This window comes from Balaenoptera acutorostrata, chromosome 4 (assembly GCF_949987535.1).
Source record: "Balaenoptera acutorostrata chromosome 4, mBalAcu1.1, whole genome shotgun sequence".
Lineage (NCBI taxonomy): Eukaryota > Metazoa > Chordata > Mammalia > Artiodactyla > Balaenopteridae > Balaenoptera > Balaenoptera acutorostrata.
In genome coordinates, this window is record NC_080067.1 from 28,919,408 (window position 1) to 28,932,554 (window position 13,147).

Consider the following 13,147-nt stretch of genomic DNA (forward strand, 5'->3'; position numbering starts at 1 on the left):
AAACACACCTGAAGGCTTCTTGGCTAATCTCACAAGTACTTCAAGAGCGTGCTTCAGGATCATCCTATGAACATCAGTTATCCTTGAACTGTGCTACGTATCTCCACACAGAGGGATAAGAGACTGGGGCAACACTATGAGTAAATCAGAAAACAGCACGGAAGGTGGTTTTTTTAGAACCAAATCCCTGAAGTGCTCCTTTCAAAAACATTTGAATTGATCAAATAATCTACCTGTTTCATTTATTTATTTTATTTTATTTTTTTAACATCTTTATTGGAGTATAATTGCTTTACAATGGTGTGTTAGTTTCTGCTTTATAACAAAGTGAATCAGTTATACATATACATATGTTCCCATATCTCTTCCCTCTTGCATCTCCCTCCCTCCCACCCTCCCTATCCCACCCCTCTAGGTGGTCACAAAGCACCAAGCTGATCTCCCTGTGCTATGCGGTTGCTTCCCACTAGCTATTTATTTTACATTTGGTAGTGTATATATGTCCATGCCACTCTCTCACTTCGTCCCAGCTTACCCTTCCTCCTCCCCATATCCTCAAGTCCATTCTCTAGTAGATCTGTGTCTTTATTCCCATCTTGCCACTAGGTTCTTCATGACTTTTTTTTCCCCCTTAGATTCCATATATATGTGTTAGCATGGTGTATTTGTTTTTCTCTTTCTGACTTACTTCACTCTGTATGACAGACTCTAACTCCATCCACCTCACTACAAATACCTCCATTTCGTTTCTTTTTATGGCTGAGTAATATTCCATCGTATATATGTGCCACATCTTCTTTATCCATTCATCTGTCGATGGACACTTAGGTTGCTTCCATGTCCTGGCTATTGTAAATAGAGCTGCAATGAACATTGTGGTACATGACTCTTTTTGAATTATAGTCTTTGTCCTTCTGTTCCCATCTGGAAGGAGAGGGGAAGGGAAGAGGGAGGGGAGAGAGATCAGGTGAGGGAGGGCATATCTTGGCAGGCAGGCCATCAGAGTGGGCAGTTTGGAAGTCTCTGCTGTGAGCTGACACTGCGGTCACAAGCAGAACTTCTCCTCCTCAGAAACCTCAGTTCTGCTCTGAAGGCCTTTAACTGATTGAATGAGGCCCACGCAGATTAGCTAGCCTAGTCTCCTTTAAAGTCAACTAATGATGGATGTTAATCACATCTACAAAATATGCATTCATAGGAACACCTAGATTAGTGTTTGAATGACTGGGGATTATATCATAGCCGAGTTGACAAGCGAAACTATCACGGCTGAGGAGAGGTAGGGTCGTACACGACCTCTAGAACAGTAACGGTAGATATCGATGCTTCTCTGATCTAGTTCCCTGTCCCCGGAATGCCAGAGCTTCTTGAATTCTCCGTGAGGGCTCATCCAGGCTCTTTTCCCGGGTGCACACTCCGTCTATCCACTGAATGTAGCACTTAGCCTCTGTCCGATTCTCTCTTTCTTCTTATTGTCAGTGGTTCTCCCCAGGGACTGAGTGAGAATCATCTGTGGTGCCTTCTGAGGAAAAATATGCTTGTCCCCTTGGAGATTCTGACACGGTCCCTTTGTGGGGAGGGCATATCAGAATCTCTTTGCAGGAGTTAGAGAGAGGTGATGAAGGTCATGTGGCATTTGAGAAACTCTTCAGTGAAGCTGTGATGCACATCTCGTCCCTCCAAACACTCACCTCCAGCCTGGACGTTTTCCTTAAACTTCAGATCCTTGTAAACCTCTGGATAGCTCCATGAAGCTCTACATGGGAACCTCAGGCTCAGCATGTCCAGAGCTGAATCCACTGGCTTTTCCTTGTTCCTCCTCCTAATACCCTCAGTGAATGGAGCCATCAACCTATTGTCACCTAAGCCTTAAACTTGGGATTGTTCTGGGCTCCTCCAGCTTCCTCATCTTCCATATCCAATCAGTTACCAACTTTGTAGATTCTCACTCTGAAACCTGTCTAGAAGGTGCCCCCTCTCCATCCTCCTTGATTCCACCTGAGTTAAGTCTCTTATCATCTCTCTCCTGGGCTAGTAAAATAGCATCCTAACTGGGTTGTTGCACCAACTCCCAGTCTTACTTGCACTCCGTCTCCTCACAATACATGTAATTTTCTTCCCTGTTTAAAATATTTCAATAGCTCCCCATTCTCAAAGGATCATGGCCCAGACTGCTTCATTTGATCTACATCTACAGAATTATCTCTTATTCTTCCATTTTCTCACACTCAAACACATAAACAGCCCCATGTGGAATAATTTACAGTTTCTCTAATGCGCCAGGCTGCTTCATACCCCTTTGTCCCTGCCCAGGCTGTTCCCTTTGATTGGAATGCCTTTGCCATATTCTAATGATCCACCGTACCTCCTGCCCCACGGGCCAGCAGCACCCATCATGTCCGCTTGGTCAAATCCTCTCATCTTTCAAGACTTCACTCAAATGTAAGTTCCTCCTCGAAGCCTTTCTTGACCATATCTTCACCCCCCACTCCCATCTTGAAGCCAGAGCCACTCTAAGAACCGATCATACATGAAAATGGTATCATTGTAAAAATTAAAAGTAATGTGGATAAACCAAAAGGCTCTCTTGATTCAGTCCTCCTATTCACACTCCTCTTTTTGTTATCAGTCTGCTGTGGATCATTCCAGACTGTTTTTTCACTAACAATTTATCTTGAAAATATTTCCATGTTGAGTGCATATGTATGGGTCCATCTCTACATAGAGTATAACTGCTGCAGAGTATGGGTATAATACAGTTTAGTTAACTCTTCTCCTACTTTTTTTTTAACCTTTTAAAAGGAGTTTTATTGATGCTATGCAGGCATTAACATTTCTCAAAAAATTTCAAATAGAAAGAATTAAATTGCTTTGCTTAGCAATCTTTTTTCCACTAATTTATCTTTTTTTTGAATTTTTGAATTTTATTTTATTTTTTTATACAGCAGGTTCTTATTAGTCATCAACTTTATACACATCATTGTATACATGTCAATCCCAATCTCCCAATTCACCACACCACCACCACACCCCCGCCCCCCACTGCTTTCCCCCCTTGGTGTCCATACGTTTTTTCTCTACATCTGTGTCTCTATTTCTGCCCTGCAAACCGGTTCATCTGTACCATTTTTCTAGGTTCCACATATATGCAATAATATACGATATTTGTTTTTCTCTTTATGACTTATTTCACTCTGTATGACAGTCTCTAGGTCCATCCACGTCTCTACAAATGACCCAATTTCGTTCCTTTTTATGACTGAGTAATATTCCATTGTATATATGTACCACATCTTCTTTATCCATTCATCTGTCGATGGGCATTTAGGTTGCTTCCATGGCCTGGCTGTTGTAAATAGTGCTGCAATGAACATTGGGGTGCATGTGTCTTTTTGAATTATGGTTTTCTCTGGGTATATGCCCAGTAGCGAGATTGCTGGATCATATGGTAATTCTTAGTTTTTTAAGGAACCTCCATACTGTTCTCCATAGTGGCTGTATCAATTTACATTCCCACCAATAGCGCAAGAGGGTTCCCTTTTCTCCACACCCTCTCCAGCATTTGTTGTTTGTCGATTTTCTGATGATGCCCATTCTAACTGGTGTGAGGTGATACCTCACTGTAGTTTTGATTTGCATTTCTCTAATAGTTAGTGATGTTGAGCAGCTTTTCATGTGCTTCTTGGCCATCTGTATGTCTTCTTTGGAGAAATGTCTATTTAGGTCTTCTGCCCATTTTTGGATTGGGTTGTTGTTTTCTTAATATTGAGCTGCATGAGCTGTTTATATATTTTGGAGATTAATCCTTTGTCCAACTTTTCTGCTATTGATGGACATTTTCTCCCCCAGTATTTTGCAATAACAGTGTCACAATGAATATCATTTTGTACACTTCCTTATGCATAAATGCCAAGTATTTCTTTTCTACAGGGATGCCTAAAAGTAGAAGTCTGGATAGAAGGTATACATATTTGATTCTACATTTCTTGACATATTTTTTTATTTGGTAGTTTTTTTCTTTCTTTTCTCATGCATCAGTAAAAGTTCTTTGTATATTTTGAAGAATGATCCTTAGTCACACAAACAAAAAGTATATATATATATATATATATATATATATATATATATTTCTCCACTTCATTTAAAAAATTTTGCTTATTGTGTCTTTAATTATAAGAAATTTTGTATTTTTATGTAGTCAAATGTATCATTCTTTGTTTCTGGTTTTTATCTTTCTCAGGAAGACCATCCATATGCCAAAGTTATTTACATATTCTATTTTATATTTTTTGTTATTCTGTAGCTTTATTTTTTACATTTAGCTGTTAAAGTTACTTGGAATTTAATTTTATGATGTTTGAGGGTATTACCTAATTTCCTTTCTTTTTCCAAATTGAAAGTCCACTGGTCCATACTGTTTATTGAATAATAGTCTATTCATCCATGCCCCCAAGTTGAAATGACATTTTTTATGTATTAAGTTTCTAAATATATTCATGAGTCCATTTCTGTCCTTTGTAGTAGATTTTCTTGATTGCTTTGCTTATTTCCAGGCCAATACTACACTGTTTTGGTTACTATAGCTTTATCGTATATTTTGATACCTTATAAGGAGTCATTATTTTTTAGCTGTCTGTCTCTACTAGATATGGGCTGGATGGGACTGAGTCACATGTCTTTGAATTTTAAAGATCTTTTACATAGTTTGCATCCATGTGTGTTGAATGATGCAAATGAATAAACCAGAAGCTATTGGTGTTATTGATGCTGTACTTTGTATTCTCAAGGTCTCAAAGATTGCAGTGTAAAATAGTTTTTCCAGTCCTTACTTCCTATTGCAACTCAGTACCTTAATGTGTTGCTTCATAGGAATCTTCTTCTTATTATTATTTTGAATAAATAGTGCATTTACAGTGTACAAAACCCAAAAGCTGCAAAAGTGAGAAATCTCTCTTTAATTCTTAAGAGGCAATCATACTACCAATTTCTTCTTCAACATCCAGAATGACAGCACACCATCTGTTCTGCACCTTGCTCTTTTTGTTTAACAATATATCTTGGAGATCATTCCACATCAGTACTTACGGTGCTGTTTCATGAGATGGCTGTGCCATGTTTTATTTAACCAGGATGGCAATTCAGTTGCTTTAATAAATATTCTTTATATGTATAAAATTCTCAAATATCTGGAATAAAAATTTTGCTTATGAAACTGGTGGGTCAAAGGGTATTTGAATTTTCAGCTTCGATTTTTATCATTAAGTTGTCCTCCAAGAAGTTTCCAGAAACTTCATGAATGAAGACCGTGATGGCATTTGCCACCAGGCTTCAACTTGCTCAGACGTGTGCTGAGTACCAGGGAGAACACTACAGAGACGTTAGCTGGGACCCTGACAGTGAAAGGAACTCGTGTGTGTGTGTGTGTGTGTGTGTGTGTGTGTGTGTGTATGTGAGTGTGATGTATACACGGTAAGAAGTTCAAGGAAGAACCTTAAGTGAATTAATTAGGGTCCTGTTTAAAGCTCTAATAATGAATGCAAGCATTAATGGTTTGAATAAAGCTCCTTTGCCTTTATTATTCATTAGAAACTGGCAGTAAATAATAGGTTTGAATTCCACCATCCTGATGCTGCTAATGAAAGCACAGAGCATTTCTTAAGATCATAAATTATTATCCTTCACAACAGGAGCAGAAAGGGAATTTGGTTTTATGAATTGCTAATGGGACACTAGCTAGCCTCTGTTCTGGTCTTGGTCTGATTCAGAGGGAAAGAGGCTGGTTATCACATCTTGAAGCTGGAACCCTGTCCAATTGGGCGGGACACACATTTCCTCAAACTCACAATATCATACCTACCTGGAGTCAGCTGGGATAAGTGGTCCAGCCCAGATTAAACAGCCCTCATTCTCCTTGTGGGTAATGGTTCATGATGTTCAGATGGAAAGAGATTTTTTTCCAAGCAGGAAGAGGGCTTTGCCTGTGGGCCAGGAGGCTATTTCGTTGTCTGCCCTCTTAGCCAGTTGGTACTGGGTGTAGACAGTGTATCGTCCCCTCTCTACCTCACCTCATTTCCATCCAGTGTGTCATATTTCTCTCCCTTCTCTCCACTCCTTCCCTCACTAACGTTTGTCTGTTTTGGGGGGATCTTCTCTTTCCCTGATGTGTCTTCCTCCACGCAGAGGAAAAGAAACAAAACACCGAGTTCTCATCCCTCCCTTTCACATGATAAAGGCAGAAATAAGATGAATCCTTCTCTCCCACCTTTCCTTCATCCTTTCTCCTCTAGCACCTCCTGCCCTGTTTTGCAAGTTTCTGGTCCCCTGCAGTGTGAAAGGAGGAGGTGCTCCCCTCTGCCTGACTCCGCTTTCCCTTCTCACATCCTCCCAGCCCGCTGTGCTCTCTCCACGCGTCACTGACTAGGCCAGCAGCCCCCATGGCTCTTCCTGGCCCAGAGGACCCCTGCATCTCCCTTACATCACCTTTCAGTCCCCCTTCACCTGGCACTTCGAGAGCAAGGGCTTAGCACTGCCAATTGGCGTGGACAGTAGAAGATGGCTTTAAATACATAAATAAAACAATCGTGCTTTTTAACAAAATTTTATTAGGATGAAGTCAAATTAGAAAACTTCCTGCTTTGCCATTTGCCATATTTACCCGGAATGACCATGTTATACTTAGCTGAGTAGAAAACAATTTGTGCCCTTGGATTCTACTGTTTGGAAAGCAAGAGAATCTGCGTAGTGGCGTGCCCAGCACCACCATGGTTCACGTCTAAAGCCAAATAACTGGTCAGCAAAGCCTATGTTACTTCCGAGCTTTGGGTCCCAGGAAGATGCCATTCCTAACCTGTGACTGGGGTCTGCTTTCTTGGAGTCTGATGTTAACATTTGTATTTCAAGAGAAGCTGTGTTTGAGGTATCTTAATGGCTTAAAAGTTGTGCAGCTAAATTAAAAGCTATTGCGTTGGTCTCCCCGCCATGGGCCGTGAGCCATGCCTTGTAAAAATGCTCCTGATGCTGCGTCCTTGTCTCCTCCGCGCGGTCTCTGCGCACCCTCCGCCCTGCTCCTCTCGCTCCTGCCCCTGCGCTGCTGCTGAGCTGTGAGAGTTGGAAATGGAGGACAGGTCAGGGTTCCTGTCCCGACTCCTGCTGTGTGGAGAGGAACCTGTGCTAAGGAATCTCATCACTCAGCAGACAGAGGGACCTGCCACAGAGCCAGGAAGTGACTCAGTTGCAAACAAGGACATGGTACGGAGGAGAGGACCCCGCTGTCCCTGGAAGGGGTCCTACCAAGGTGAAAAGTGGCACTGCATTTAGTGCAGAGCGCAACAAAGCTGTCACCAATGGCTTCAAGCAAGGGGAGGAGCAACTTGAAGAGGATGCGGAGGAGAACAGCGGGTCCCCAGGCGCCGTGGGTTCTGTGAGGCCGTCAACAGTGGTATCAAGCAAGCACTTATCTGGGCAAATATCCCCGGATCATTAGGAGCGAGTGGGAGCCTAGGTTCTAAACATATAAAACGTCTCACTTCCTGAAGAACTGGGCATTCCCTCCAGCTTAGGAGCCGCACATTTAAGCTCAGAAACTCTTTTTCTGATGTTTAAACTCTCCTTAATGAAGGGAAGAGAATCCCAAATCTGAGTGAAGGGCCCAGAGAGCTGCACACAGAAAAGAAACACCTTGCAGACACAGCACATCTGTTTCATCCTCCCAGCAGCTAGACTCCTCCCTCCCTCCCCCTGCACCCTTCCCACCCCACTCGATTCACTAATAAAAATGGCGCTGTCAAAAACTTAAATGCAGTTGCGTAACATAGAGGGATGATAATAAATTCTCATTTCTGCAGGCACCAGAGGATACACGTGATAAGGTTTTGAATCTCTCCAATTTATGCCCTTCAGACATTTTCCAGCCTCTCCCCCATGCAGCCGCGTCGGCTTGGCTTGATCGTCAGTGATCCCTGCATTACCTGTGATTACCTCGGCGTTGTTCACGCCCATTAATTCAGCTGGGATTCACCCGGAGTTTGCTCAAGCTTGAGTTCATAGCCTCCTAGGCCAAGGTCCCCCTCATAAATGCTTTCCTTGCTTGGAGTCTGGGGTGAAGCTTTCTGGTCCAGACCTGGCCTTGCAGGAGGGCTGCAGGGTGAGGTGGTTTGTTCCTGGTAATTCATAGCCAGTTCATCCTGGTTTACAATACATTCTACATCATCCTCTTTAACCTGTTCCTGGTTTTGGAAAGAAAGAGAGGTCACTTCCTGATAAAAGCAGAAAACAATAGCAGTCCTACAGTGTTAGAAACTAGGATGTTTGCTTTCCTTTTTTAACTGCCCTGTCTTGTCTTGGCTGAAGTGGCTGGTATGGCAGATGTCACGTTTTCCCTCTCTATGGGTAAGAGAACATGTGCTAATTGAGCACCTCTGTGGATAAGGAAGTTAAAATAAAATGCAGTGGATTTTTTGAATGGATACCTAATCTGGGTGAGAGGAGTTAGGAGTTTGCAGAATCCTGTGACCTCAGAGTACGGAACGATTCTCAATGTAGGTTTTGTAACGCCTATCACAAAATTCTTAAAATGCAATGTCTGTTATATTTTCTTTGAAGAGTATATCCTCACAGCATGTTTCTTGGGATGAGTGTCACAGGGCTAAAAAGGGTTGGAAGTTACCATAGCAGATAATGGTAGAAATGAACTAGATCCGGCCACTAAAGTTTTCCTCAGACAGAGATTCCCTTAAAGAAAGGAATTAAAATCTCAACTCTTCTTCCATTGGTTTTTGGAAGACCACACGAAATTACCTGTAGAATGAACCCTGGCTAGGTGACCTCAGCTCAGTGGTTTCCAACTTTGGCATGTCTCGGAATCACTCGTTGAAGCACAGATGCTGGGCCCCTGAGACCAGAGTTGTGATGTAGGGCCTGAGAATTTGCAGTTCTAACAAGTTTCCAAGTGATTCTGAGGCCGCCGGTCTGAGGACACACTTGGAGAACCACTGGCTCAGGCTGCGGTGTCCTGAGCACGTCTGAGATCTGAGACGCCTTTTTCTCTGTTTAGACAAGGGGTCGGCCAGCTGGACAACCTCCAAGGGTGCCACAGACTCCAAGATTCTGCTCCTCGCCAAGCCCTGACACTCTGATTTACTGATAAGGATTCTCATTGCTTCTCAGCATTTTTGATTCCACCCCCTTGAGCTATAAAGCCCAGGCCTAGTATTCTAAATCTCAAAACACAGCACTTTGTGAGGGCATATTCCTTCTTTTATATTTTCTAAATTCATTTTATGGTTACAAATAGTGGTCACAATAAAAAAAAATTGCATTTTTTTTAAAAAAAGAAGAACGAGCCCACATCAGCAACAACTGAAAAGAGAAGAGAGATGATTCTTGGTGCCGTGAATTTTAAAAATGCTTCCTCCTCAAGCTGGGAAGAAATAGCTCCGAGGTTCCCCGGGCTCATCAATAGTCACCATGCCTGTCCCTCTCGGGATATTTACTCACCCCGTAGGCCTGAGGACTGGTGAGCAGTCTGGAAATTGGGTCACACCATTCAGGTAATGTTGTGGTCAGCGGAGGACCAGAGTGGGTTAAAATTGGTTTCAGATATCTGCGAGGGCTGTTAGGGAATACTTGCCAAGAGGAAGCCAGGATTTAGTTTCTTACACAGCACAAACCTTTGCATGCCGCGAAAGAGACGGTTATTTTTACGTTTAAATCGCCTACTCCCTCATTTAGGAGGTAATTTGGCCCGCAAAAATGGCTAGTTATAGTCTTTGCTCCACACACGTTCCCAGCCCTCCTCGTAGTCTTTAATCATGGAGAAATGGCGCCTCGACCTGAATGACTTTAATAGCAGCATACGAGACTGTGTTTTCCTAAAACCGCACGCACATCTTAAACCAGAGGTAATTGTCACAAAGAAGCAAGAGGTATTTCATAAAACGTTCACTCATTCTAGGACTGGGTAGTGAACAGAGATTGTTTACCAAAATACTTTATTTTCACTAGTCAACACAGTCACTTTATACTTCATACATCAATGCATCTCCATACGAAATAATGTAAATAAGCTGGAGCCAGGTTTATTCTACTGTCTAGCACCTGCCTTTCTCCTCTCTTCATCCCAAAGTGCTCTAACAAGTGAAAAGAAAAACCTGTTCATCTAAAGCCGTTATGTTTCCCTCCAATCTATCTGTAATGAAATCCCTAGAGGCTGCCTCAGGTTGCCTTATTTATTTATTATTTTCCTCCAAGAAAAGTAGTGAAATTATTTCACCATTCTATCAGAAACAGCTTTTAAGCTTTGTATTATTTCCTCTTCTGGAGAATAGCTCACCTCATCGACTTTCTGAAATGCTCTAATAAATAGGGAAAGGGAAAACAAAATGGAAAGCAGGTACCATCGGCTCGTGAGGATGTACCGTCACCCCCAGGCACTCAAGACAAGAGGTCATCCAGGCAATGGCTCGTCTGGAGCCCACCCACCGCTGGACGACACCATTCTGTCATGCCCTGGATACTCTGAGCGTGTGGGACAGAGGGAGGATGCAGCCCACATGGGCCAGGAATCTGGTTGCCTCTGGCTTCAGATCACTCACCACCACAGTGGGGACAGAGCAGGCGAGGCTCATGAACACAGCCTAGTTATGATGCAAGGAGAGCGACTGAAAAGATGCTTGAGAGGGTCTGTAATTGCAACTGCGAATAGAAAACTTGACGACTCTTTTCAGATGAGCAGCTGTTGTGCTCAGTTAAGGACCGGGAAGATATTAAAGTTCAGAGCCTGGCATTCTTTGCAACATCTTGTAAGTCTATCTACAACTCTGGGAAGCCCTTGATGATTTGCCATTAATTTTTATTACAGAGTGTTACTACCTTCATTTTATGGATGAAGGAATTGAAGCCTAGAGATATGATGATTTTAAATAATCCGGAGGCTCCCTTTGCTATTCGAATCCACCACCGTCACCCCCTAGTGAAAGGTAATTTATCAGAGCAGAATCGTGCATGTGACCAGCTGGTTCTCTAGAGAGAAAAGCTTGCAGACAGCACCCCTGCTGGTGAGCTGCGGACCCTCTCAGGCAGGGGGCATATGGTCTTACTAGGTTTTATGGTGTGCATAGGTCAGAGAAGATTTTTTTTTGTTTTTTTAGGGAGGTGAGGTGGATGAGATATATATATTATACAACTGGAGTATAAATCAAAGAAAATCCAGCCAATTTTATTTCCAGATGGAAAAGTGACAGCAAGTAAGCAACATTTTTAGCGATGTTGTGTAAATAAAAATGAGGTCTGTTGTTCAAGAGAGGCCTGGGCAACTTCCATTGTTTGAGATTCTCAATATAATGAAAAATCAAAATGCCAAAATCATGTTACAAAACGAAAACACAAATTTAAACTTGCACAAGGCACATTTTCTTCTTTTCATCCTGATGAGGTATCTCTTCAACTTTATGTGTCTTGTTATTGGAGCTAACACTTATGACTTACTTTGTAGCTTTTTGTGACCGTGAGGCCTGGACCAAATGGGCTACCGTCTAGCCCCTCTGGACAAGCTCTTGGATTTTCGACTCAGAAGACTTGGGCACAACTGCCATCTCTGCCCCTTCACCGACTCTATGACCTGTGGTCTAGTGATTGACCCCTGTGAGCCTCAAGCATTGCCATGGCTATTAACTGAAATAACATGGAAAAGAGGTGTTACGCTTTCACATGCCATTCAAATGCTATTTTATTTAAAAACATTATTTTCTAAGCAATACTTTCTGGAGAGAGTGGTGTGTCAATTATTGTTCAAATAACAGAGGGGAAATGATATGAGGGTAGAGATGAGAGAGTGGCACTCCTGGCATTTGCTGCGGCATTGAGAGTCACAGGCTAGTTAGTGGTTGGAATATTTGAGCTGCTCCTACACCAAAAATAGCTATTTGGGTTAAACATTGTTGTATGGGGGGCTGGCGTCAGGTAGTAGGTGAGAGGCGGGAGAATTTGCTGACATAAGACTCTTCTAGGAAACTCATGATGCCATTCTGGCTGTGCTGGCATCTCAGTAGCGGCAAGTCAAAGGAAGGACACATACACCGCGTGGCAAAAGTGAACGGAACGTGTAAGCACCATCCGCAGACACGGCAGATGTGGACCAGAGTCTACGTTCTCCAACGTCTTGGTTTGCCCAGTGCTTGCCATATATAATGTGCTCAGTGGATGTTCGTCGAATTTATAGTTTAGGAAAATATTCAGGGGTATTATGAGCGATGGAGGTGGATTCTGGGTGACTGTGTCAAGGGAAGAATGAAGGGAGCAGATGACAGCCAACAAATGAGGATTTCCTGAGGATAAAAGCCTAAGGAAGGTCAAGTCAGAGATGGATCTCTTGGGCCTAGGTTATCAGAGAAAGGGGACCATGTGGTAATGGCATAAAATAAAGTGGTTAGAAAACAACTTTGTGCTTCACTCATTCAATCATTCATTTGTTCCTTCATATACTCACATGTTTTTATATTATGTGCTAAACTACTGAAGTATCCACACAAGGAAATTAACAATTACATTATAGAATGGAAAGCTCCCTTGTCTCTAGATGGTGGTCTCCTTGAGGGCAGGGCTGTCCAGTTCAGCTGGATACAATGCTTGGCACATATTAGATGTTCAAGAAATAGTTGTTGAATTAATGTTGAAAACAGGCTCAAAGAGAGTAAAAGAATTGCTCAGTGGAACAGAGCCAGCTAGTTATTGGCAGAGCTGGGCCCGAGACCCCAGACATTTCCACCACATTGGGCACCTTCCCGCTAGTATAGAGACACTGAGTAACAAGTCTCATCTAATTGGATAACTTATTTGGAATTGGGGACTCAATGACTTTCTGCGTTCTTCATCGCTGAGCAGTATCTGGGAAGTGGCTGGATCTCCAGGATTACCTGAATTATTAAAAAGTAAGAAAACTCTTTTGATCTACAGGAAACCCCAACTGCCAATTTTGCAAAATGTGTTATTTTTCTTATCAGGTTCTAGTATATGTTCGGAGAGAGAGAGATTCCCCATTGGGTATTTCTGGTACAGCTAGTTTTGCTTTTCTAATAAGCTCGAAATGCATCGAGATGAAATGTTAAGCTCTGGGGGGAAAAAAAACAATGACTTTTCTCATCTTTAAAGG

General features: G+C 42.4%; 1 protein-coding gene across 4 annotated transcripts in view; it reads right to left on the reverse strand.

Moving 5' to 3' along the window:
• Positions 1-842: 842 nt before the first annotated feature.
• SLC9A9 (solute carrier family 9 member A9) overlaps positions 843-13,147 on the reverse strand; it is a 560,292-nt gene continuing 547,987 nt past the window's right edge. Inside the window, exons 15-17 of one of the 4 annotated variants that reach the window (XM_007188090.3) lie at positions 9,496-9,601; positions 7,968-8,225; positions 843-924 (exon numbers count right to left, since the gene is read on the reverse strand). In XM_007188090.3, the coding sequence (XP_007188152.2) occupies positions 7,998-8,225; positions 9,496-9,601 (334 nt within the window). In that variant the 3' untranslated portion in view covers positions 843-924; positions 7,968-7,997. Of the gene's footprint in view, positions 925-6,632; positions 7,099-7,769; positions 8,226-9,495; positions 9,602-13,147 lie in introns of those variants that run through there. The other 3 variants (XM_057545832.1, XM_007188089.3, XM_007188091.3) reach the window with 3 other exon arrangements.